Source organism: Zosterops lateralis (genome assembly GCF_965231275.1).
Source record: "Zosterops lateralis genome assembly, chromosome: 21".
Taxonomy (NCBI): Eukaryota; Metazoa; Chordata; class Aves; order Passeriformes; family Zosteropidae; genus Zosterops; species Zosterops lateralis.
This window is the reverse complement of record NC_139781.1, coordinates 6767381-6790862: the sequence shown is the minus strand read 5'-3', so window position 1 is coordinate 6790862 and position 23482 is coordinate 6767381. Positions and strand designations below refer to the sequence as shown.

The following is a 23482-nucleotide window of genomic DNA, read 5'->3' as shown; positions in this document are numbered from 1 at the left end:
CGCACACACACACACACACACACACACACACACACGGCATCCACTCTTTGGATTATACTGCACCCCTGGGACAGCACGGCCACAAACGCGCCTCCTCGCTTCCCCTCAAAGTGTCAGATGCAAAAAAAATAAAAATGTATTAAATGAAAATTTTCCACCCCATTTGTGGAGCCCCCCCTGGGGGGTTAAAACCTCTGCACGGTGTCCATGCCCAAAATCGCAGCCTGGCTGGCTGGGTTGGCTGCAGGAAGGACAGCCAGGCTCTCTGCTCAGAGAGGGACCCTCTCGCCAGGATTTGCTTATCACCTGCAGTGCTGGTTGGAAATGCAGAGCGTGACACAGTGAGATATGGCTACCACACTCCATGCACCAAACCCTGCTCACGCCGGCAGCTGGCGTAAATCCACAGCCACTCCAATGATTTTTTGCAAGATCACACCAATTTGTATCAGCAGAGATTTACATCAGGGCAGAATTTAGCCCTGTTGATTCAAAAGGAAGGGACAGGTAGGACAGAAAGGAGAAAAACAAGATTAGGAGGACATTTGTCCTCAAAAAGCCAGATAATTCCTTTCTTTCTTTTTTTCTTTCCAGAAAAAGCAGGTCTATCCACACTGTGTGGCTCAGCATCCTCCAGAGATACCCCAGTTAGATGCAGATCCCAAACTCCAGGTGATTTGCCCTGATATGAAGCTGCTTGGGCGGGTAAAATTGGAACCATGTCAGGTTTTGGTGTGGGTTTTGAGCAGAGGTGGCACAGCCATCCACAGCTGTGTTTCACCTGCAGTGCCTGCCCAGCCCAGGGACACCAGCACTGCAGGATCACCCAGGGGTGGGGGCCTGAAGGGGAACAAGATTCAAGAGGCAGCTGGTCTGGGGCACCAGGTCCAGGCCAGGTCCTGCCTCTGGGCTTCCTAAACCCTGATAAACCAACCCAGGACATGTCCCAGAGAGGATGGAGGTGTTTAACTCTTTAGACTTCAGATCTTACAAGGTATCCTGGACACCAACTTGCCTTTGACAGACCCTGCTTGGAGGTCCAACATTCACCTGCTCCTAGAGGGGCTGAGGAGAGCTTTTCCAGTGTACCAGGGGCAGGTGGGACTCATGGAGGGCTGAGAGGCTTCTTGCACCTCTCACAGTCAAAGGGGAGCGTGAGCAAAACTCAGGCACCCCACTGACTTTTTTGGGTCACAGCACATGCTGTGGTCCAGAAGGGTTCAGAAAGCCACAGCACCAACCTTTGCCTCATTCTTTCATGGGTATAAATGATTCACCTTGATACACTCTGAGCTGTTGTGTGAAGAGATGGGTTTGCCTGGCACGTGGGAGACTGCCTGGGGAGGAAAGGATAGGAGGATGGATGGGAGGATTGACACTCTGGAGCTCCTGTCTCAACAGGGTTAAGAGAAAATCAAGGTGGAAGGAAAGAAAGAGGTGGAAAAATGAGGAGAGATGACGGCACGAGCACAGATAGAGAAGGCAGGAGTGGAGATGACAGAAAGGAGAGTAGAGAGTTCAGGACAGACCAACAGGGAAGAGAGGAGGATGATCAGGGGGTGCACGGGGTAAAGCAGCCTGGAGAGGAAGAGCCAGAGGAGGAGGAGGAGAGGTTAAAGGAGGGGAAAGCAGAGGAGCGGATCCTCACTCGGTGAGCAGGGAGATGAGGAGACAGGGAACAAACCATCACGCTGTAAACAGCTCTAGACAGAGCACACTGCCTCCAGAAGACGCGAGCACAGTGAAAGGGAGCAGGGAGCGCGGGGACCAGAGGGAACGCCGGGGAAGGATGCCACCTTCCCCGTGGCGTTAGCATGAGGCGCTGGCGCCCGGCCAGCCCGCATCTTCTCCCTCCCCCTCCTCCTCTCCCGTTCCTCTACCCACCTCCCTCCCCTTTTAAATTCAGAAAATTTGTGTGGTGTGAAATTTCATCTGCTTTGACGGCGATTCACAGAGACACTGCCCGTGGAGGGGAGCGGCTCTCCCGCGCCGCGCGCTCAATGGAGCGTCCAGCGCCTTCCGCGCCGAGCCACCACCACCACCTGCACCTCCAGCTCCCTGCCCTCCTCAATCCCACCCCACAGGCCTCTAGGCCAGCCCCTCACATTCATCATCCCCACAAAAAAAAAAATCCCCCCAGACATTCGTGCCCTTGGCCCTGATTGTTTCTCCTGAGGTCTGCAGGCAGATGTGCCGTCAGAGCAGCCAAGGCCTCCCTGCCCTGCTACTCCAGTGCACAGCTGGCAGGCAAACACGGTTCATCTGGGGGGACACAGTGCTGGGGAGGAGGCACCGTGCATCTCACAAAAAATAAAAGAAGAAAAAAGGAAGAAAAGGGATATGGATGGGATGTTGAGCAGCTTGGGTTGGCTGATGGAGATCCCCCTCCAATGCCAGCATCAGAAACCAAAGCAACATGGATTCCTCACTCTGGAGAGTGCCCTCATCCCCATCTCTAGAAAAACATCCATGGAGCTCTAAGTCACACAGTCCTAGTTCTGGGTGTCTGACTGCTACAATGAGGAAAGCTCTGCCTTCTTGAAGCTTGTATGGCCAAAGCAGATGTTACCATGGGGAGGGTGGTGCAGGCTCGACTGCTGCTCTGCACTGAGCCCAGCAGCAGCAGAGCACAGCCCCACCACAGCTGCAGCTCAAAAGGGAACACTCAGGTTGCTGCAAACCATCAGTTCTCCACAAATATTTCAGTTCTCTGACATGAACACCACCAGCCATTTCATTCCCCCTCTGATCCTCTTCATCACTGTTTACTTATTAATGGCTTCTTGTGTCTTATTTAGGATGATTATATAAGTGCACAGACATAGAGCAGCATAGAGCTCTGAGCTGCCATTAAACCCTGCTGCATTCCAGGGTCTCCTTTTCCCTGGCCACCTTCAGGGGAGCTGTCCATGCAGCTCCTGGCCCAGCCACATCTCCCTCTGCTGCAGGCTCAGAAAGCCCTCAGCCACCCCTGATCCATCCTCTGCATCATCTCTAGCCTGTTGGGAGAGCCAAGCTCACCAGCCACAAGTGTGAGGGGTAAAAGATTACTTCACCAAAATGTGGCCTGCCTGCAAAAGGAGCAAGTCCAGGCTTTCTAAGGATTGAGTAGGAGAGGGGAGAAGATCATTACCTTTGAGGCATTCCTGAAGTGAGTGGGGGGCTTTCCCCTTAAAACTCATCCTCACAAAATAAACTTCTGCATCATGACTGTGTCTATCCCAGCAAATTAAAAATGCCTGGCAGTGGTTTGTGCGAAGCTGCCATGGAACAGCCTTGGTCCACACTTCAATTCCTACCCCACAGAAAAGGACTGGCTGCATGCAGAAAACCTGTTGGGGATGGTCAGCAGCCTCTGCCGGGCTCTAACTGGGGACTGTTCATGGAGACAGAGCAAAGCCAGGAAACACTGAACTCATGTTCAATGTCCAGGAATATTCCCTGACACCTTTGGCTTGGAAAGGATGCTGACTAAAACCCAGAATGGCTGAGAACAGGGGGGGGAACAGCACAGACCCCCCACCACTGCCTTTCTAATCCCAGGGCAGACACAGCCAGCAGGCACCTCAGCCCATTTCCCAGCTATGGATGGAGTGCCACGATGCAGGGACTAACACAAACACTCTCACAGCCAAAGACAAACATTTAAGTTGCTGGCTGCAACTTTCTGGATTCCAGATCTCCCGAGAAGCTGAAGATGCTCCCGTCCCCTTGGGATGCAGACTCCCAAAGCTCCTGGCAGTTTGCAGCAACAAGGAGAAGGAATGGAAGCTCAGGTTCTGCAGGACTTATTCAGGCTCTCCCCATGGGGCAAGTTAGACTCCTACGGGAATTCTGATGACTAAGAGTGGAAAAGAGAGGCAAAAATTACTGTTTTGCTAAACATGGGAATAAAACCAAACCCGAGTTCTTATTCTGTACGTTCTCAAAGTCAGTCATAAAAACATGCTGGCAAATGTCACCTTCTGCCTGGCAGTAAGCACAAACTTCCAAGGACCTGGAGGGATTTATAAACCCGTGGTGAATTTTGCCATTCTTTTAACACAGTCTGATCTTTGCAAACTCCTGGAGGTCATGATTGAACCAAGAGCAAGGCAAGGATATGGAATGGTTTCCCCTTGTGTCTGTTTGCCTAACACTGACTCCACAAGCCTTGGCACAATCCTGCTAAGGTCACTCTGTTTCCAAAAGCATCTGTGCTTGCATAGGCATCCTTTGATAAATAACAGTGTGCACTGCACTCTGATGGAAGAGCAAAAGGAGGCTTTTCTAAACTGGTATTCAGGGTACCACTCGTCTTAACCAACCATTTTTCCACCCTGGAGCAAAGAGAGAGCAAAGCTGAGCTGCCTTGACTGCAAGGTTTTGTTTTTCTGCCCCTTTATTCCACCTCAACTGCACCGTGCATTTGGCCAGCTGCCAGCTGAGCTGGGGGGACAAGAGAGCAGAGGAACACCTTTAAAAATGTTCTTTTCTTACAGAAGTTTCAGGTATCATTGACTTGCACTTAACAGAGGCATCTCCCTTTGAGAGCATCAGGCTGGATTAATAAAACAGCATCAGTGAAACCTATGGGAGGTGGCAAAGGACAGGCACAGCCCAGGGACAGGCTTAAGAGTGGTGGCTGGGACAGGATGTGCAGGAAGACAAAAGAGGTGCTGCCAGGGTGAGCTGGGGGTTCAGGGCACACCAGCTCTCTCAGGAGACACTGGATCCTCCCTGCCCTCTGTTTCTGCTAATAAACAACTCAGACTCAGAGGAGATGTAGCACAGGCAGCAATTCCAGCCAGGATGGTGCTTGCCTTTGTTCTTGCAACGTGAAGGATGGAGGAGCAGCTCTGGCTTCGCTGCTTTGTTCTGTTTTAGTGAGCCCCAATTTCTTACACGCCTTCTAAGATTATCGAGAAATTCCATATTACTAAACTTCCTTCAAGTTTCCTGCTAAATCCATCATCCCAACCCTAGGAGACAAAAATGCAGGAGAGGCTCTATCCTTAACCTCAGCTGGGGAGCTGAGCTAAATTAAACCCTCATTTCCTCTCACCCACCTAATGAACTCTTCTCCAACCTCCACATCCTTGTGCTAAGGAGCTGGCCCAAGGCAGACCCGGGGGTGGGAGCAGGACAAGGCTTCAGGACCAGCTCCAAGGGGGTGGATGGATGTATATGAATCCAACTTTTTGCATCCCAGGTGCCTTTGCCTAACCTGCAGAGCCCCCAGAGACAGGGCAGAGCTTGAATCATCTCTCACATTTCCAGAGAAACCCCTCTCAGGGAGGAAAAGGGAAGCAAAAAATAGTGGATTTCTTCCCTGCTGGCCTGTGAGATGGGAGAAGAAAATTGCTCAGTGGTCTCAGTACAGCAAAAAAACTCCTCAGTGTTAAAAACTCCTGTCTTAACCCATCAGGCCAGATCCTCTGCAGAAAATCAACGAACACCCATGGAGAAAACAAGGACATGGCTGCAGACAGCAGCTCCAAGTGAGACAGGAGCAGAAGAAACCTTTTTACTGGCTGGAGAGATAAAAAAACCCAGGCTGGGACCTGGGGAACGCAGCAGTGCCAGGGCTAGATCTGCTCAAGGGGCAGGTTGGGGATGGGGGCTATGAGAAGCCCCCAGGAGGAGCCCCAGCTGTGGGGAGCAGGCAGGGCAGGCTCTGGGGTGGCACAGGGTGCTCTGACACTGTCCCCAAGGCTGGATGGGCCATCAGGTGGGATGTGTGACATCACCCTGCTCTGCTCCACAATGCCAGGTGAGCCAGAAGGGATGTCCTGGCTGCTGCCTCACCCAGCAGCCAGGTCTGGTCCCCAGGTGGGTCAGCACTGAGGGCTGGTGTCCCCCAGGAGCAGCTGAGTGGTGAGAAGTCACCACAGAGAGCAAAGTGCTGCCAAAGCAGATACACCCAGCACCTCTCAGCTTAAACCTGCACTTTCGGAGGTGTTTGAAGCGTGGCAATCCTCTCCCTCTTGCTTTAAGGGATTTTTTTTACACTGATGAGAGAGTTCTGCCTCCCCAGGAGAGCATTCCCTGGGCTCAGAGCCCCACAGCACCTCTGCGTGCTCCTGAAGTGACTCATCCCTCAAACACACCTCGTTACATCACCAGGGCCAGGAATAAAAACCCCCCACCTCACACACACATTCCCCACCACCACCACCACCCCCAGCTCAGCAGGAGGAGATCCCTCCTTCCCTCCTCACAGGATTTAGCCTCCACCACCAAATTCCCTGCTCAGTTTTTCCCAGTTGCTCAGTTTACACTGCCTGGGCTCCTCGCCAGCCAGGCACGGTCCACGCTGCTCCCAACGCCCCAAATTCCCCAAATCACCTGTCTTGCCCAAATCCAGTTCTGCCTCTAATCAGAATGAAACCAAAGGGCTTCAAGATTTCCCTGAAGGAGGTTTTAAAGCTGGTTTCAAATACAATTCCCCAATTACCGTTGGAGAATTTCAGCATTGTTACAGTCGTTGCTATTTTTAGGTCTCTGAAAACAGACAGCAAAATGCTGGTGACATCAGCACTTGACAAGTGTCGACTTGTTTCACTACCAAATGGATGCTGCATGGTCTGGGGAAGGAAATAAAAATCCCAGACCAATGTGTAGCTCAAATGTGTGATAATGCAAAGCTTATTGAATGTTGGGGCAGGGCTCCAGACAGTGTCTGGAGGTCCAGGGAAAGCCTTGGTAATTCTGTTACTCAAACATCAATACTGGTTTGTAAAGCAGCTTGAAAGAGTGAGAGAAATATTGACCTAAGTGAAACGTCAACATTCTCTGACACGGCTTTTCTTTATATGAAAAAATTTTCTCCCTATTTGTTTTGTTTAAAATTTGATGGAACCGATGCAATTTCTGACCAAAAAAATAACAACAACAAAAAAGCCATTAGGTGGAAAAAACATATTAAATTCAAGCAGTGCTCTCCAGCTTTTCCTCACTGTTTTATCCACCTCCCTGCACCACCCCGCAGCTTTGTCTTCGTGGGTAGCACCTCCAAGCCTCCCTTTCTGTGGCAGAATTCCCACATCATTTTAGCACTCCCCTGTTTCACGCCGTGGGTGAACATCCCTCCTGTGCCTCACTCGAGGTGTTCAGGGGCCAGGTGACACCTCCTGCATCTTCCCATCCCACTGGGTGCCCACAGAGCTGGGAGTGCCCTCTGGGCTGGCTCAGGGCTCTGTTTGCCCTTCTGGGATTTGTGCCACCTGGTAACTGGTTGGGGAAAGGGGGTAGGGAACACCAGTCCTGCAGCCCAGCCATTGCTGCTGCTGTTTATTCATCCCTTTTGTTGGAGACCTGGCAACCGGCTTTTAATCTGAGCCCGGTGGGAATTAATTTTGGAGTCAGCTTTTGTGTGGAACGCTTCCCTGAGATGGTGCTGCGCTGCACTCCCTCCAACCACTAATTTGCTAATTCCACCCAAAAACAAGAAGAATTTGCTTTTCTGACACCCAGCTTTCACAGTGGATTACAGGGCTTCGTCTACTCGGGCAAACAAAGTTATCTGGAGCCTGGCCTTGCTCTGACAGAAGTCATAATCTACTCATGGCTTGGGTGTGCCTTAGCTTGGACCCTGGGGTTTAGTCCAGGGATTGAGCCTGGTCCTGCTGGTCCCTGGAACACTTGCTGAAGGCAGAGGCCTGCCAGGATGTCATCCTTCCCTGCTCTCTGACATCAGAGCCTGCTGGGAAAAAAAAATATAAATGACTGTTGTGCCACAAATAGCATGATTGAGTCACTTTGCTACGGGATCAGCCCAGGGGAGGGGGAAGCGGCTGGGGAGAAGGTGGCGGGAGAGGAGCAGGGATGTGGGATCTGCCTCGGGGGAAAACAGGCAAGCAAAGGAAAGGAAACAGGTGTTGATTGCCTCCTTGGGCCCTCTGCCACAGGGGCAGCTCTATGGGTTTACCCCATATCTCTCAGGGCCCAGCCCAGCACAGAAGTGACAAAAATCAATTGGAGAGACGGCATTGATCGAGTGTGGCTTGAAAAATCAAAAAGGTTTTAATAAAGAAAGTAAATAATACAAAAACAAAGGCAAAGCTGAGCACGGTATAGAGACAAGTCTCCTACTTGCTACAACACCTCAAAAAGCCTGGAGTTTCTTTGTTCTCTTTCTTTAGTAATGAACAGTTTAGGTGGGTTTTTTGGCTCTTGGCCCAATTAAATTAACCACAGGCTTTGAGTTACACTCTCAGAGCCCAATCCACGCTCCTGTGCTGCTGCTGAGCCAATTACAATGAGAAAAACACAGAACTTTCTAGTTAAACTTCCTAAAATGTCTAAAAGGTAAACCGAAACTCTTTCCCTATTTGGAAGCACCCACTGAGGGTGCATTACCACACAACTCCATCTCATAAACCCCTCCACAAAATGCAAGACAAGGACAGGCTTCAGAGCACAGGGTGGACCTGCACTGTCCTTCCTGTTGGCAGGGCAAGCACATTTACAGAGAGGAGGAGAACACAGGTGAGTATTCAGAGACTATTTTCTTGCTTGCCTACACCTGCTGTATGTGTTTTGAGTAGGATCATTGTTATCTGCACCTGGAAAAAACTGGACCCGGTACTTCTGTTTTCAGCAAAATTGCAGTTCCAGGAGTGAGCAAAGAAAGCAGCCCTAAAGAAATCCTTTTCCGACCACTGTGGGCAAAGCTAGAGAGACTTCAAGCATCCAGGGCACCTGGCTTGTACCTCCAGTGCTTTCCACAAGCCATCCTGACCTGAGGTACAGCTGGGGAACAGGAGCTGTCCTTGCTCAGAGCTTCACTTTTGCAATTGCCATTTTCTCCAGGGGCAAGGGAGCAGCTTCCAGGAAAAGCAGCCAAAAGTTCAACCAGCGCAGGCGGCCCTTACTGAGGCCCTGGAAATAGCGGGCAAACAGCTGTCATTTTCTTTCATTTGGCCTGGGTGCAATTTTCCTCTTCTCTCTCCCATTTGCACAGGTCATTCCAGGGAGCTGGAATGGTAGGGGAAGGGACAGTGCTTGAGGAGCTGGCACAGTGTCCCGTGGAATGCAAACCCTCCACTGCCTGTCAGCCGTGCTGCTGAGTTCACACTGCTCCTTCTTGGAGCTGACGAAATGGCAGCTGATAAAAATACACCAGCACTTGTGCTTGTGCTGTGCAGGTGTGTATGCAGAGATTGCCCACCAGCCTGGGGGAGGCAGCTCTGTGCTCAGGTGGGCTGAGCAGCAGCAAAGAGCAGCCTGAGCTCAGCAGCACTCTTTGCCCCCTCCTTCCTGAATTTATACTCCTACCTGCCCCCCCTAAATCAAAACAGCTTATTGCCTGGCCTTCAATCCTTTTTTAATACAATGAGAAAAGCTGGGGGAGTCAGCTCAGTGGGACTGCTGCAGTTTTTCTGGTGGGTCAGTAAAGGCAGCTCGGGGATCTCTGACAGTTTCAGCCAAACAACATCACTGGCCCGAGGGAGGGAGATGGATGTTCCTGTTCCTGTCCTGGGAAGGGAGAGGCACAACAGGGACAGGCTCACACACCTGGGTTTGTTCCACCTTTTGTGGTCTCTGGGCCTGGAGCAGAAGGCATTCATTCATTAAAGGAAAGAACAGCACAGACATGACCCCAGGGACCCCAGGCTGTCCCTCAGCACCAGCAGTGGCTGCTGCTCCTTTGGCTTCCCAGGGCTCTGCTGCAGGGACAGCACAGGGCACCACCACCTTTGGCAGGATGATGTTCTGGGCAGCCTCCTGCTTTGCCATGCCCTCCCCTCCCCAAAACAGCCCTGCAGCTCAGAGGGAGAGAGCTCATAAAATAATCAATCCTAAAATCACCCTTTGCCACGGAACATAGCACAGCACAAGAGCTGATGGTGTAAATGGGAAGGGTGGGTGGACCCTCTCTGAAGGGGAAAGGTCTTTCCTCCCCTTTTGCTGCCCAGAGATGCTATCACAAATATTTGTGGAGGAAGGTCAAAAGAGGCAGTTGTGAATTTTGGTAATTGAAAAGGAAAAAAAAAACAACAACCCATGACAAGAATAAAAAACCCTCACCAAACAAACCCAACAAGAAAACAAACTAACAAAATATACTAGGAATAAGATGAACAAATACAGGGTTGGAAAAATCATTTCCTGAACTTCACCTACAGCATCCTGCAGCTGCAAATTTGCCTTTTGGCTTTCTGCTTCTCCACTTTATTACCTACCCTGGCCCCTTCACATACCCAGATAACAGAGTAAGACCAACCTTTTCTCCCTCCACTTCACACAAGCACAGCAATTTCAAAGGCCTTGGAGTTGCCTTTGTCAATTTGTTCCAGACACCACAAAAAGTGTCCTCACTGAGGACCATTCTCCTACCAGATATCAATTTTCATGCCTCAATCTTCAGAATTGTTCTAGTAAACAGACATTTTTTTTTCCGCCGCACACAAACCCATCTTGAGCGCAAAAAAAAGTGACTGAAGAGGTTTGACTAAAAGGCTACAGAAATTTAGCCTTGGATAACACAGTAACAAAGGCTCATCTCCATAGCCCAAACTTGCAGAAAATTATAAGCAACTGAAAATGAGTGTTTCAAATGGAAGTGTTATGCAACATGAATGACAGTGACCTGAAACGCCCAGAGCAGACTATTCCCCTCTCCAACATCCATCTATAGCAGCACAGGAAATGTTGGAGTCCTGAAAGACGCTGCCATTTCCAGCTTGAGACACAAAACCGCGTAGCACTTGAGTATCTTTTGGGTGCTTGCCTTACCAGAATATCTTTGGAGACGGGCGAAGTTTAAATGAGGTGACATTTTTGATAGGAACCGCTTGGACTCACCTCAGGCCGTACAGGACGGTCCCGTCAGGGTGGAGGCGGATCATGCGGTTCTTCACGGTCACCCCGTGCAGAAAGGACTTCTTGTCGTTCAGGAAGTAGGTGTCAGGCAGCCACAGCTGGTCAGCCACCCTGTTGTCCAGGGTCAGGTTGAGAGGAAGGTCGTTGTAGGCCAGGCGTTTGTCCCGCCAGCTCTGCTGGAAGTACATGGTGATGGTGTAATCCTGGGAGAGAAACGGGCACACGTCAGCCTGGGGCCACTGCAGCTCCAGCCCTTCACCCCTGCCACTGCCAGCACCTCTTCAAACTCTTTGGCAGCCAAATTTGTTTGGGGCCACACCTCCAACACTTTTTTTTTTGTTTGTATGTTGGGTTTTTGTCAGTGTTTTTGTTTGTTTGTTTGTTTTCTTTTGGGAGTTTTTTTGGGGGGTATTCTTGAGTTGGTATTTTTTGTTTTTGAGGGGTGTGTGCTGTGATTTGTTCTGTGAAAATGGGAGCAAGCCCGAGTTTTACACGGGACAAAATGCCATTACGTGGCTCCAATCAAGCAAAACTACATCCCGCTCCTGCTGAGAGCTTGTCTGCACCACCAGCAGAAATTCAGGCTGTGGGAGCACCAAAGGGTGTCAACCAGCAGTGGCTAAACCAGCAAAGACTTCCAGGGTTGTTCTCCCATTTCCCACACATGAAAGTCACATAAATGCCATCCAGTCCTGTCCAGGCACTGCTCGTTACCACACAGTTGGTAAAAGCCAATTTTGTTTCCAGCAGGAGCTGAGGCCGTTCCAAAGGGCACAGGGAGAGCCTCACCTCGAGGCCAAGGTTTCAAGGTCGAACCAGGCCAGCCATGACAAGCTCTCAGCACTTGCCTCCTTACAGGAGCTAAGTTGGGAGTTCCTCATGGTTCTCAGGAAGGGACATATGGGGAGGAAATCTGTCACCAGTGGAGCATGAGCCACTGGTAAAGGGGCAGTTCCCTGAAAAATTTCCCCTAAATTCAGACATCAGGAGGAATTTCTTAATGGAAAAGGGTTGTTAAACATTGGAATGGAGTCCCCATCCCTGGAGGTGTCCAAGGAACAATTGGATGTGGCACTCAGTGCCGTGGTCTGGCTGACAAAGCAGGGGTCAGCCACAGGTGGAACTCAGCCTTAGAGGTCTTTTCCAGCCTAAACGATTCTGTGATTCCCAAACCATCCCCAGCTAGCACAGTGCCATCCATATCTCCTGCTCCTCCTGTCCAACAGAGAAAAGCTGAGATTGTTACTATTGGATGGCTCATGTAACAACACACAGAACTCTGATTTCTTCAGAGGGCTCATAGCAAAGTTTATTGAAAGACAGATTCTTTTTATACAGTGTTTGGATACAATGAATAGGATTGGTCCTTTAGGACACCACCTTTTTGTAAACATCTCTACCAGTAAACGAGTTGGAAAAACACCAGGTGTCAGGAGGACGGTATCTACAGGGATTGTTTTGGATTCTTCCTTATGATTTCTCAGGCTGGACTGAGAGAGTTCTGTGCTTGGCTTTCCCCCAGGCTTCAAGGCACTGCCTGGAGCCTGAGAATCCATGTCCTGACCACTGTCAGCTCCCACAAGCTGACACTTAAAACTGTTGCTAACACAAGAATTTTGTGGAAGGGAGCATGAGTGTTTGGTGGCTGTAGCTCTGCAGAAACCAAACCCATTGCTGGGCACATCCAGGGCATGTCCAAGGCCTCAGATCAGCCTGTTCAGAGGCACAGTGTGGTGCCACATCACAGAACAGTTTCTCCTTCTCAGGTAAACAAGCAGTGTAGGAAGGAGTCTTGTGCACAGCAACAACAGGAAACATTCTCAAGAAACATTCTCACAACAGGTCCTAAATAGGCTGGGAGACAAGATTTTTTTGGGGTAAACCAGACAGCATCAAAATAATAGGATGTTGATTAGGAAGTGGGCACAAGTCTTGTTGACAGTGACCTTACAGAAGTCAGAGATTTTTCCCCAAGTCCTTAAAATAAAAAGCATTTTTGCGGATGATCTAGAACAGATCACAGACACATCGTCTCTTCCCAAACAGTCCCCACAGTGCCACAAGAATCCTCTCAACCACATAAATTTGCAGGATGAGCCTTTCTGCCCTGCAAATCCCAGCTCTGTGCGAGGGGCTGGTGAAGAGCTTGCTCATGCACCAACATCTGGGCTGAGCACTGAGGCATCTGCCTGCCTGTCTTCTCCCACAGACTTCATTCAAAGCCAGGTTTGATTAACACCTCTGAAAAGACGCTCAAATAACCCCACATCACGGATAATGCCAGCTTTTGGGTATCTAACTATGATTCAGAAATCCAGACCCACATGCACGTCGGAAAGGTCATGGAGTAAATCTGCGGCGTACGCCAGATACGGAGCTATATCTGTCACTCTCTGTGCTGTCTTGAAGGGAACAAAGACACACTGACAGCTTTCTGGCCAAGGAAATGTTTTGCTCTGCTTTTTAAAGGCCTGTAAACTCCTGCCTCAGAAGCCTCACAGTCCATTCTCTCTGAGGCACAAACGTTCTCATTTTGGTCGGGAGCCTGCAAAGGAAGGTGCTGGCTCCAGAATCCCACCCAGGGTGAAGGGGCTGCACTGCAGTGAGAGCACAGAGGAGCAGAGCACCCAAATTCCTGAAGCCTGTTGGTAACAGACTCATCCCCTGCCTGTGGGACACTTGGCTGCAGAGGCATCCTCTCCATTCCCCTTTTGAGAACTTCATCCTGACATCTTGGCAACCTCCTTCACTGACCTGCATTTCCCTGATCCTTGACAGAGCCCTCCAACACCTCACCCCTAACCAGGCCACCCTGCTGTCACTGCAGCCTCCTGCCAGCCCTCAAGCAGCAGCAGGCAAGAGGTGGCACTGATCCCCAGAGGACAAAAAGGGCAAGCTGCTCACAGAGTGAATGCCCCTTCTCTACACATCCTCTGTAATCCCAGGACTGATGGGAACAAACTCAGAGGGGTGCAGAAAGAAAAACCTCCACCCTGGCCATCAGCTAGATGATGTTCTTCAGGTGCAGAGATCTGCCTGGTGAAGAACAGCCAGCCCAGCCCAGGGCTGAGCTCTGCTCTCCAACCTGCCTGTGTTTCTTGGCACAACAGATTTCTCTGAGCAGCATCATGGAGGTGAGCACTTGATGATCATGGGTCGTTCAGTGCTTCAAGTATCCCTCAGCCTCTCTCTCTCTCTCTGCTGATTCCTGTCCTCCAGTTCTTGTTCTGCTGCTTTCATCACACTGTTGAACAGCAGGCAGGATTTCTGGGCAGGGGGAAGAGCAGGGCAGGTGTTCCCCCCACAGTGGTCAGCCCTCGCTGGAAGGACAAGGGCCGCTGACATGGGATGGGCACAGCACCAAGCTCTGGGGAAGAGGGATAGGGCAGGCCCAGGCTGGGGGCTGGAGGCAGCACTGACAGGGCTGTGAGAGGGGCAGAATCCAGGAGAGGATGCAGTGAGCTTGCATTTCCCTTCATCCCCCATTTCCTGGTCAGGCAGTTATGAAGTACTCATGTGCCACCCTAACATCACATCCTGGCCAGGCTCCAGAGCTGCTGAGATCTTAATCACAGCCTTCCCTTCAGAGGCACATGCAGTGGTGGCCAAGGGTGACATTGTTCTGCAGAAGCAGAATGGCCAGATGGAGCCAAGGCATGCAGCAGTTCATAGGTTCAGGAATCAGAAGTGATGAGCCCGATTTTCCTCCAAGCCTTGGATGACGATGCCTTTGTTGTGGGGTTTTATCTGTCACTGGGCTAATATGAGGCTTTCCCAAACCTCCCACTAATCCATGACACTCACAGGGCTGCTGATGCCACAGATATTACACAGGCTGGGTTTCCCAGGATCACCAGCTGACAGCAAGCTGGCCAATTCACCGGGTTCAGTGAAGAACTGAATTCAAACACACCTGGAGCCCACACACCCCTCCAGCTCTTCCTTCCTCCTCACCACTGAGGCCCTTTGGTGGGACAGCACAGCTGGATGTCCCTGCTGCCTGTGCAAGGGGTGAGTGAGGGGTTTTCCCTCTGCACACACACCAGAGTTCTCCACTGGTGCTGCTGGAGGAGCAAACAAGAGGTGCAGGAAAATCTGATTTTCCACTTGCCTCTGAACTGGCAGCCTTGACCCCTTCCACCCTGCACCAGTGCAGCTCCAGCAGCAACAAAAATGATGGGATCCCACTGAGCCTTTGTGGAGGACCATAAAATGCAGGGCCAGAGTCTGGCCATGGCCATCACAGCTGGGCAAGGATGGGAGAGCTTTGTGGGGAGCTCCCATCTCACCCTGCCAAGTTTATCTGCACTGGGATAGAAGGCAGGACCCACACTGGAAGGGGCCCACATGTGCCAGGCCACCCTGTGCAACCTCCTGCTTCCTCTGGTGCCTGCTGGGGGACAAGAGACGAGGCTGGAAGAAGGGAGGAGACATCACTCCTCATCAGAAACTCCCTGCAGGTTGCACTGCACTTTGGAAAGTGTTCAGCATGAACCTGGAATCCATTAAAAAAAAAAAACAAAAAAACAAACCAAAGGCTGGGGCAAGGCAAAGGGGACTTTTGAAGGATGGATATGACCAGAAATTGCACATTTCCCCTTGTTCTCCCTTTTTCCATCCCAAGGAGAAGCAAGCTTTGCAAAGATACCTGCAAACTCTGTCCAGCTGGGCTTTGCTACCAGAGCTCCACTGGCCATGTCAGGCTGCCCGTGCCCTGCCCAGCACCCCACTGTGGGAGGCTGAAATGCCAGAATCAACAGCTCTGGCCAGGGGAAGGTTTCAGCCCTGCTGAGGCTCACTGACCTATAAGGCAGGTGCCTCTTTGCTAACAGGGCTTGGGTGTTTTTAAACAAGCCTCTCCTCCATCCCTGCTGGCCCAGCAGTGGCCACAGCCCTCGGTACGTCCCCAGAGTCTGGTACCCAGCAGCTCCCAGCTCCAGCATCACTGCCAGCCCTTTGACTCCCTGTAGCAGCATCCCTGAGCTTCCCTCCCATCCCAGCCGTGTGTGGGATGGCTCTGGGCACCAAAGCTCCCCTCCAGCCCCTCCTGGGGCTGGGATGGCACCTGGGGCTGCTGGAGAGAACGGGAGCTGCTGAGCCTGGCTGTGGCTGAGGGATCCCTGGCTTGTTGTGCTCCACTGAGCAGCTCCTGCCAGCCCCAGCCCCACTGGCTCTCCTGCTCCCAAGTTTTCCAAAGCCTTTCCAAAGCTTTTCCTTCTTGTTGGATTAACCCTTTTCTGACCCAGAGATGGGGCAGCTGAGAGGCGTTTTAAAAACTTTCATTCCATTTTCAGTCTCATGTAAAAGGTGAGACAATACAGATGTTACAGTTCACACCATCACAATCAGAAGCCAAACTATTTCCTAATTTAAAAACATTATAAGTGTTTCTTGGCCTATCAGTTTTTGCCACACAATGCTGTAAATGCCTTAAAGCCAATCATCTAAAATCACCCCTCGTGGGTTCTACTACATTGCACCTTTCATAGTTCTATTTCTCCAAAGTGTCCAGTCTTATTTGCAAGGCCATCCTTTGAAACTTGTTCCCAGTTCCATTTCTCTCTCAACAATGTCCATCCTATCCCATGGCATTTCTAACTCAGCATTTCTTATCTCAAAATTTGCACACAGATGCACATTATGTGAGCCTTCTCTCAGGCTTTGAGGATTCTCTACAAATCCATTTCCCACATCTTCTCTCTCCTCCTTCCTGCTCTGTGAGGCACGAAAGGCAGAGGTGAGAGCTGGCAGAGGCTCATGGTGCAGTGAGCACTCCCAGAGGGACACAAAAAATACTGCAAGAGGAAGAGGAGATGACCTGGGAGGCCCCACGTGTTGGAATGACGGGGTGTCCTGCCAGCTGCTGAGCACAGGAGTGCTAAAATCCATCTCCAGGTGAGAGGATGCTGATACTGACAGCCTTTGCTGAAGCTCAGCTGAGACCCCAAACCCAAAGATGGTGCACGCTGTGAGAGGCTGGAATGTTGACACGGCAGGGGCATGAATGGAGGAAGGTGTTTCCTGCAGAACCCCAGAGGCAACAAGCTCAGCCAAGCATGCACAGGGATTCCCCAGACTCTCAGAGGACAGGGCAGAGAAGTCTGAGGAAGCAGCAGCTGAGTCACAGCAAGAAGGGAAATAAGCTGGCACTATAGGTATGGATTCAAAAATTAATTTCCACTGGATCATTTTCCAAAAACCTTTATTAACGTCTATCCTATAAGCTGCTTTTCCTCCTCCACCTCACAGAACCCATTTTGGGAGTGAAATGCTCTTTGGGAGGCAAACCTGGACTGGCCCTGGACCCTCCCCACTGGTGCAGCCTGGGAGCAGAAATGAACCCACTGCCACACGACACCAAAGCTGCCTCTGGGAGAAGAGTCCTGGGGTAAGATGCCACATCTGAGCATAGGAACAAACACACTTGCGCAGAGTTTGGGGGACCAAGGCAGTGAGAGGAATCCAGGGGAGGGGAGTGACACAGGAGAGGAGCCACTCCTGCTGTGGGGAGCACTGCTGAGGCAGTGACAGACTGGAGGAAGCTGAAGCTTGGAGATATAGCAGATATTATCTGAACCCACCACAACCCAGTGAGGACATAGGAGAGTTGGTTGTGGGCCAGCCGTGGTGTGCAGGGATGTGCCCAGAGCACCAAGGGACACAGCACTTCAGGGAGACAGCTCAGACTGGGAACATGAACCTCCTTATCTGGATCCAAGAACAGCAAAGGGTGCACAGGAGAAATTAAGGCGCCACAGGGCATCATTTCCCTTTCTGTCACTGCAGTGAGAGGAGGGACACAAAATTAGGGACCCCCCAGTTCTCCTGCAGCCCTGTGTCATTATGCAGGATACAAACATGCCCTGGACCCAAGTGCAGTTCTTACAGGTGTGTCTGTGCTGGTTCTGGAGACAGAGGTGAACTGTGTGAGACTAAAAGGTTTTATATAGTCACAGCCTGTTTTCAGAAATGGGAATGAGAATGGCAAGGAGGAATATAAATTAAAAAGGATCTTTGTTGTGATATTTAATTCTGCAGCTATTTGGACTTAAGGATCTCCTCAGTCAGAGCTGGTACCTTCTTAATTGAGGATACTCCATTTCTCTTCTGAGAGCTTATCTCATTTCTCAGAATATTCAACCTTTGGCATCTGCAATCTTGTGGCCGTGAGCTCCACGCTGAGTTCCTCACTACACACACATCACTTTAAACAGGTACAAATCAGGTTTTCTCTTTCCCAACTCCCTGTCGTGCTTGTATTAAGCCAGTAAACAACCACAACCTTGTGCTCTCAGGCTCACAGCGTCCCACCTCCTTTTAGACACTTCAGGGTTACTCATCAGAGCTCAAATAACACAAACACTCTCCAGAGGGGTTGAGAGGCTCTGATAGAGGCAGGAGGCAGCAAGGCAAGGAAGAACTGTTGCAGGGGTTAAGCACAGAGCAGGGCTCTGGCAGAGTCTGACGCTCAGCAATGGGTTGTTGCACAAGAATAGACTGAAGGCAAGGTAATGGAAATAACTTTCCACAGAGCCTGTGCAATTAGATGTTACAAAAGCACCAAGTCAGGAGCATGAGAGTATTTTGGAAGGTCTAAGCATTAATATGGAAAATAAATTCAAGTTGTTACCGAGAGGAGCTCACAGGAAAGAATAGCTCAAGGATGCTGAGCCTGCTGCTGCTGCAGGGCTTCATCTTCCAACTGCTTCCATATTTGCACAGAACTCCCAGGCAGCTGCTCCCTAAATCCCCAGCACAGCTCCTAAGAGACACACGTCATGGGCAGGCTGGGTCAGATCACTCCCCTTTGTACTGTGACCCAGAGAACCCTCAGCACTGAACCAGTCCAGAGGCTGAAGTGTGCAGGCTCATTAGGGGCTCCACCAGACTCAGGCACCAGGACCAGAAATTGAAAGAATAATGTGCGTGGAGAGGTCAAATATTTGCTCAGAATACAGCAATTCTGGCAACACAGATATTGCCTGTGCCTGGTGCATTTTTGTGGATGACAAATGAGTTGGATACCTTTCAGTGGGGCTTTGAAAGGGAAGGTGATTGTTCCAGGCTGCTACTGGAGGCTGTTTCACCAAGCACTTGTAAGGCACTGGGAACAATAACTTTTCTGCAGGGGAGAGAGTGCACTGCTCTTGTGCTGCTGAGGACTCTGGGCATGAGGGATAAAGGAGGTTTTGCAACTCACCTCTAGCTCTGGCTGTACCACTTGACTTTCTTGCAGCCTGACTTTGATAAAGAACCTCCTTTTGGAGGAGCAACCAAATAAAAGTCCTTCCCTATATAAGCAAATGACATATGGTCTCCTTGTCCAAGATCACAAAAGAACATTAGGAAAGCCAAGATGCTCCAGAAAGAGGGAGAAAAATGGAACATCTGACTTAGTAAAAACCAAGCTGCCACTGCCAGAGACTAATGAACAGTTTGCTGGCTTCAACTTCTTTGATGATTAAACACCAGCTCCTGTTCCCGTCATTCTTGAGAAAGAAATTAAAGGACAAAATCGTCCTCAAGTATGTTTCATTTGAAGGAGGGGATAGGAGAAACAAGAGGAATTGTTTTGAAGGGGAGAAGACAGGATTTGCCTGCAGTCAGCTGCAAGGAATTGGAACGGTGTAAAATGTACAGGAATATACAGAAATATGCAGGAATATGCAGGAATATACAGAAATATACAGAATTATACAGGAAGGATTGAGCACAACAGCCACAGCCCTTCCTCATCCAGCTCACCAAAGAGGTGATTGTCCATGTCCAAACAGATAAATCAAAGCATCCCAGGCCTCAACGTGCACCAGTTAACCTGCCATAAGTAAACACCTGCCAGCAGCCTTTCCAGCCCTGAGGGAGCACACAGCCACTTCAGACTCTCACCTTTGCTTGAGGCAGGAGGCGGCAGCTTTTGTACTTACTGTACTTTTCATGGCGAGAACATCCTGCCAAAATGCTGCTTTTAATTTCTGTTTTGGTGCAAGTGCCAGTGCCCAGCTTACGAGCCTGAAGTCCTGCTTGACAGCTGCTATACATAAAGTGACAAATATTTCAGGTACTGCCCTTCTCCCTGCACTTCAGCCTAGCAGGCAGCAAAGACACAACCTTTTTCCACCTTCCTGCTTTTTGAATAGCCAGATGTCAGCGCTGACTTGGGAATCAGGAAGAGCACCCTTCCAGCAGTGCAAGGAAGGGTTGGCTTCTAGGATATACTCTGTGCCCTTCTGTGCTGCAGGTCTGTGTGCTCTTGAACTCGTTTTCTTCAAGACCTGAGAAGTACTTTGCATGGATCTGGTTCCCCTCACTAATCTGATCTACTTTTGTAGTAATTTGCATGTGTTTAATTGCTGAATGCATGACCAGAAACTGGGGCAGGTGTCGGCAATATCCTCAACAGCTCAGGGCGTGCAGGGAAAGTGTGGCTTTGCTGCCCTATTTCTCTCCTGCCTGGCCCTGTCCCTGCAGCACCTGGGATGGTGCTGGCCCTGCAGGTGCCAGCTAAAGGACATGGCTGTGTCCTGAGCCAAAGGGATCTGCTGTGACAAGGCCTTCAGGGTCCTGAGCCTGGACCTCAGTGTCCTGTCTGAGCACCATGTGTCAGCTGTGTAGGATCATCTGTGGACAGCAGGGAGAAGGAACTCTGCAGACCTGAGATATTCTAGACACACGTGGGTTTATTGCAAGGGTCGTGGGTAAAAAGGGCTTTGCCTTCAGCCACCAGCCTGGGCTGGAGGGAAGCCCAAAGAGAGAGGGAGAGAGAGAGAGTGTGAGGTGAGGGAGGTAACAGGGGTAGGGGAGATAAGGGAGGTAGGACCTTGTTACAATCCATTCTATCTCCTTTTGTGTTGAATATTCTAATTTACAGTGACCAACCGGTGTGAGATACAAAACCTACAAACTTTGCATGCAGCCCATGAGAACTGCTATATCATCATATCATCCTGTATTCTAAACTCTAAACACTGCTTTTCTTATCTACCTTTTCCCTGATGCCTTGGCAGGGTGAAGAGGGGCTGCACCCTTGGGTCCTTTTGTTTTCTGTCCCTCAACCCATCTCCAGCTCATCCCCGTCTTCCTGCCTGCCATGATCACATCTCAAAGCTGCCCTTCATTTCTATTTCACTCACAGGTTTTATATCTTTAGTATTTCTTACCAGGCAATCATATTTGTAAGCTTTTCCTGTCCCATCTTTCCCAACACTGCTGGGAGCAGAGACCAAGAGGGAAGAGCCAGAACTGTTGGACACAGGGACGAGCATCACCTGCTCTGTGAGCACAGGCAAAACAGCAACTTTGCTCAGAGTTACAGGCAGCAATCCCAAAATCACCACCTGCAACACATCCTCCTCAGGCAAGCTTTGAAAACAACAACACCAGGCACTTTGTACCCCTGAGCCATGAAATCTGTGAGCTGATGCACAACATCCCTGCTGGGCTGCTCTGCTCCCTCTGCCCCCCAAGTGCCAGAGCCCTTTCTGCCCCCAGTTGTCCTGTTTTTGCACCACCAGGTGGATTGCTCTCAAAACCCACCACAACCTGAGAAATTGCCTTTTACAGAGAGTGGCCACTGAATGGGGACACATTTCTGTTTCCTGTAGCTTGCCATGGCAGAGCAGCACAGAAGGGAACACTTTGGCCAGGCACCCACCTCAGGGCAGAGAGCAAGGCCATACATAAAGTTTGGGACATGAATTTGACCATTTTGGGGGCAGAAAGGGATGCTGTTACACAATCTAATCCTAGATGGGCTGGGAACTGACAGGGAACTCACATTTATGTTTTGCTTCAGCATCAGATGTCTCTAAATGGCTGCTCCAACCCTTCCCAAGTCCCTTCTCTCCCTTACCATATTTACTTAAGGCAAAAATCTTAACTCTTAACCCTTTTGTTAACTCTCTTAACCTCTCCCCAGGCCTGCACAAGGCCCACAGTGCCCACAGTGTGGGACACACAGGCATTAATGCCCTGTCTCTGTGGAGCTCCAGAGAGGAATCATGGCCAGGCAGTGAAGAGCTGGGAAAGGAAAATCCAAGAACCTGCTTTTCTTACAAGATGCTTTTTAGGTGTGAAGTGCTTGGTGATTTAAAACAGGTTATGCTGACCCACCACAGAAAACCCTGGTGCTTTCCAAGGGGATATTCACCTTCAACTATTGACATGCACTAATCCAACCCTCTGCCCCACTGCCTTCCACAGTGCTGGTGCCTGAATTCCATTTCTCTCTTCTCCCAGCTCCCCTTCCCTCTCCTCCCTGCCTTCCAGCCTGTGCTGCCAGTGTCCTCCTGTACACACATATTGGCATATCTAATATACAGCCATGAAAGCTCAAAAATGCTTTTAATAATTACTTGGTATTTAATTAAACATGCAACAACCAGCCTATTAGAGTAAATTAAATCTGAGTGAGACGTTTGAAGGGTGACTAGTGAAGATATCAGTTTCTAAAGCTCTCAGAAGGATGGAGGAAGAAAACTGGATTATGTCAAGGGAAAGTTGATGCTGGAAGATGAGTGATGCTTCCCAAACCTTCCCCCCACATCTCTGGGCAAGTGCTAAGTGTGTAAACACAGAAATTATTTTTTCCTCCCTGAGGAAAAAAATTAGACAGAGCTTGTAATTCCCCATGCTGTCAAGATCTCCAGTGCAGTTTGGGGCTGCAGAGGTAGGAATTCGTGTTATAAATAAAGCAATATTATTACTTTACATGGCAAAATAAAATGTGGTGCATCCAGCTCTGAGCATCGAAACCACCAGACTCTGCAACAATATCAAGGCACACAGGGCTTTGAAGACATTGTTTTAATTTAGGGAAGGAAGGTTTCCTGTTTCAGGTTCTGAGAATTGCCAGAAAGATGTCATTTCCCAGGAGTTAGCCAGAGGCAAACAAATCCTTTAAATCATTTAAGATAACTAGCACCTCCTGGGTGAAACCATCACCTCAGCTAGGCTGGCACAGACTGGCTGGAGCAAAAACTCAGGCTGGTGTTTGTTTCCTGTAGAAAGCAAAGTTTGATCACGTAGGGAGGATGAAGTGGATGGTGAAGAGCAGGACATGTTTCTGGCAGGGGGGTTCAGTCAGGTCAGGCACAGTCTCAGCACAGAGAAAGGCAGCCCTGGAGTTGGAAAAGCAAGCCCTGCTTTTCACCAGGAACAAGCAAACTGGATGCAAACCAATTCACCTGCAAACCCTCAGACTGCTGCACCCAGAGATCCAGTTCTGTGTCTGGGGTGACTTTTTGCACCTGGATATTCTGCACAGCTCTACCTGTGGCCCCTCAGGTGACAGTGGGAGGGAATGGTGTCAGAGAACAGGGCCAGCAATCAGCTTTATCAGCTGTAGTGTGGACAGAGCACTGCCCAGCCATGCTGGGACAGCCACAAAGGGCAGGGGGATCAGTGGAGCTGTTCTAGGAAAGAATTTCTGCTGGCAGAGTCATTGGAAGTAGCAATCATGATGGATGGATGATGGACACCTCCTCCTCCTCCATGTCACCCTGATTTTTCAGCCTTCTGATGTTTTCACATTTTTACTGGAGCTTTCCCACGCTTGTAACAAGAACAAAGACTGATATTTTGTAAATAACACATTCCTCTCCAGGGGGAAGGACAAATTGATGGACTTCTAAGTTGACCACTGGGATCAGAGAGGTGTTACACTTGTCCTCCAATCCCT

At 50.0% G+C, this 23482-nt stretch overlaps 1 protein-coding gene across 2 annotated transcripts in view; it reads right to left on the bottom strand.

Annotated features, from left to right (window-relative positions):
* LOC310917809 (gamma-aminobutyric acid receptor subunit beta-4) overlaps positions 1-23482 on the bottom strand; it is a gene marked incomplete at its 3' end in the record, with an annotated part of 79553 nt that overhangs the window by 14300 nt on the left and 41771 nt on the right. For both annotated transcript variants that reach the window (XM_083876363.1, XM_083876364.1), the window contains exon 4: positions 10789-11009. In XM_083876363.1, the coding sequence (XP_083732489.1) occupies positions 10789-11009 (221 nt within the window). The remainder of the gene's footprint in view (positions 1-10788; positions 11010-23482) is intronic.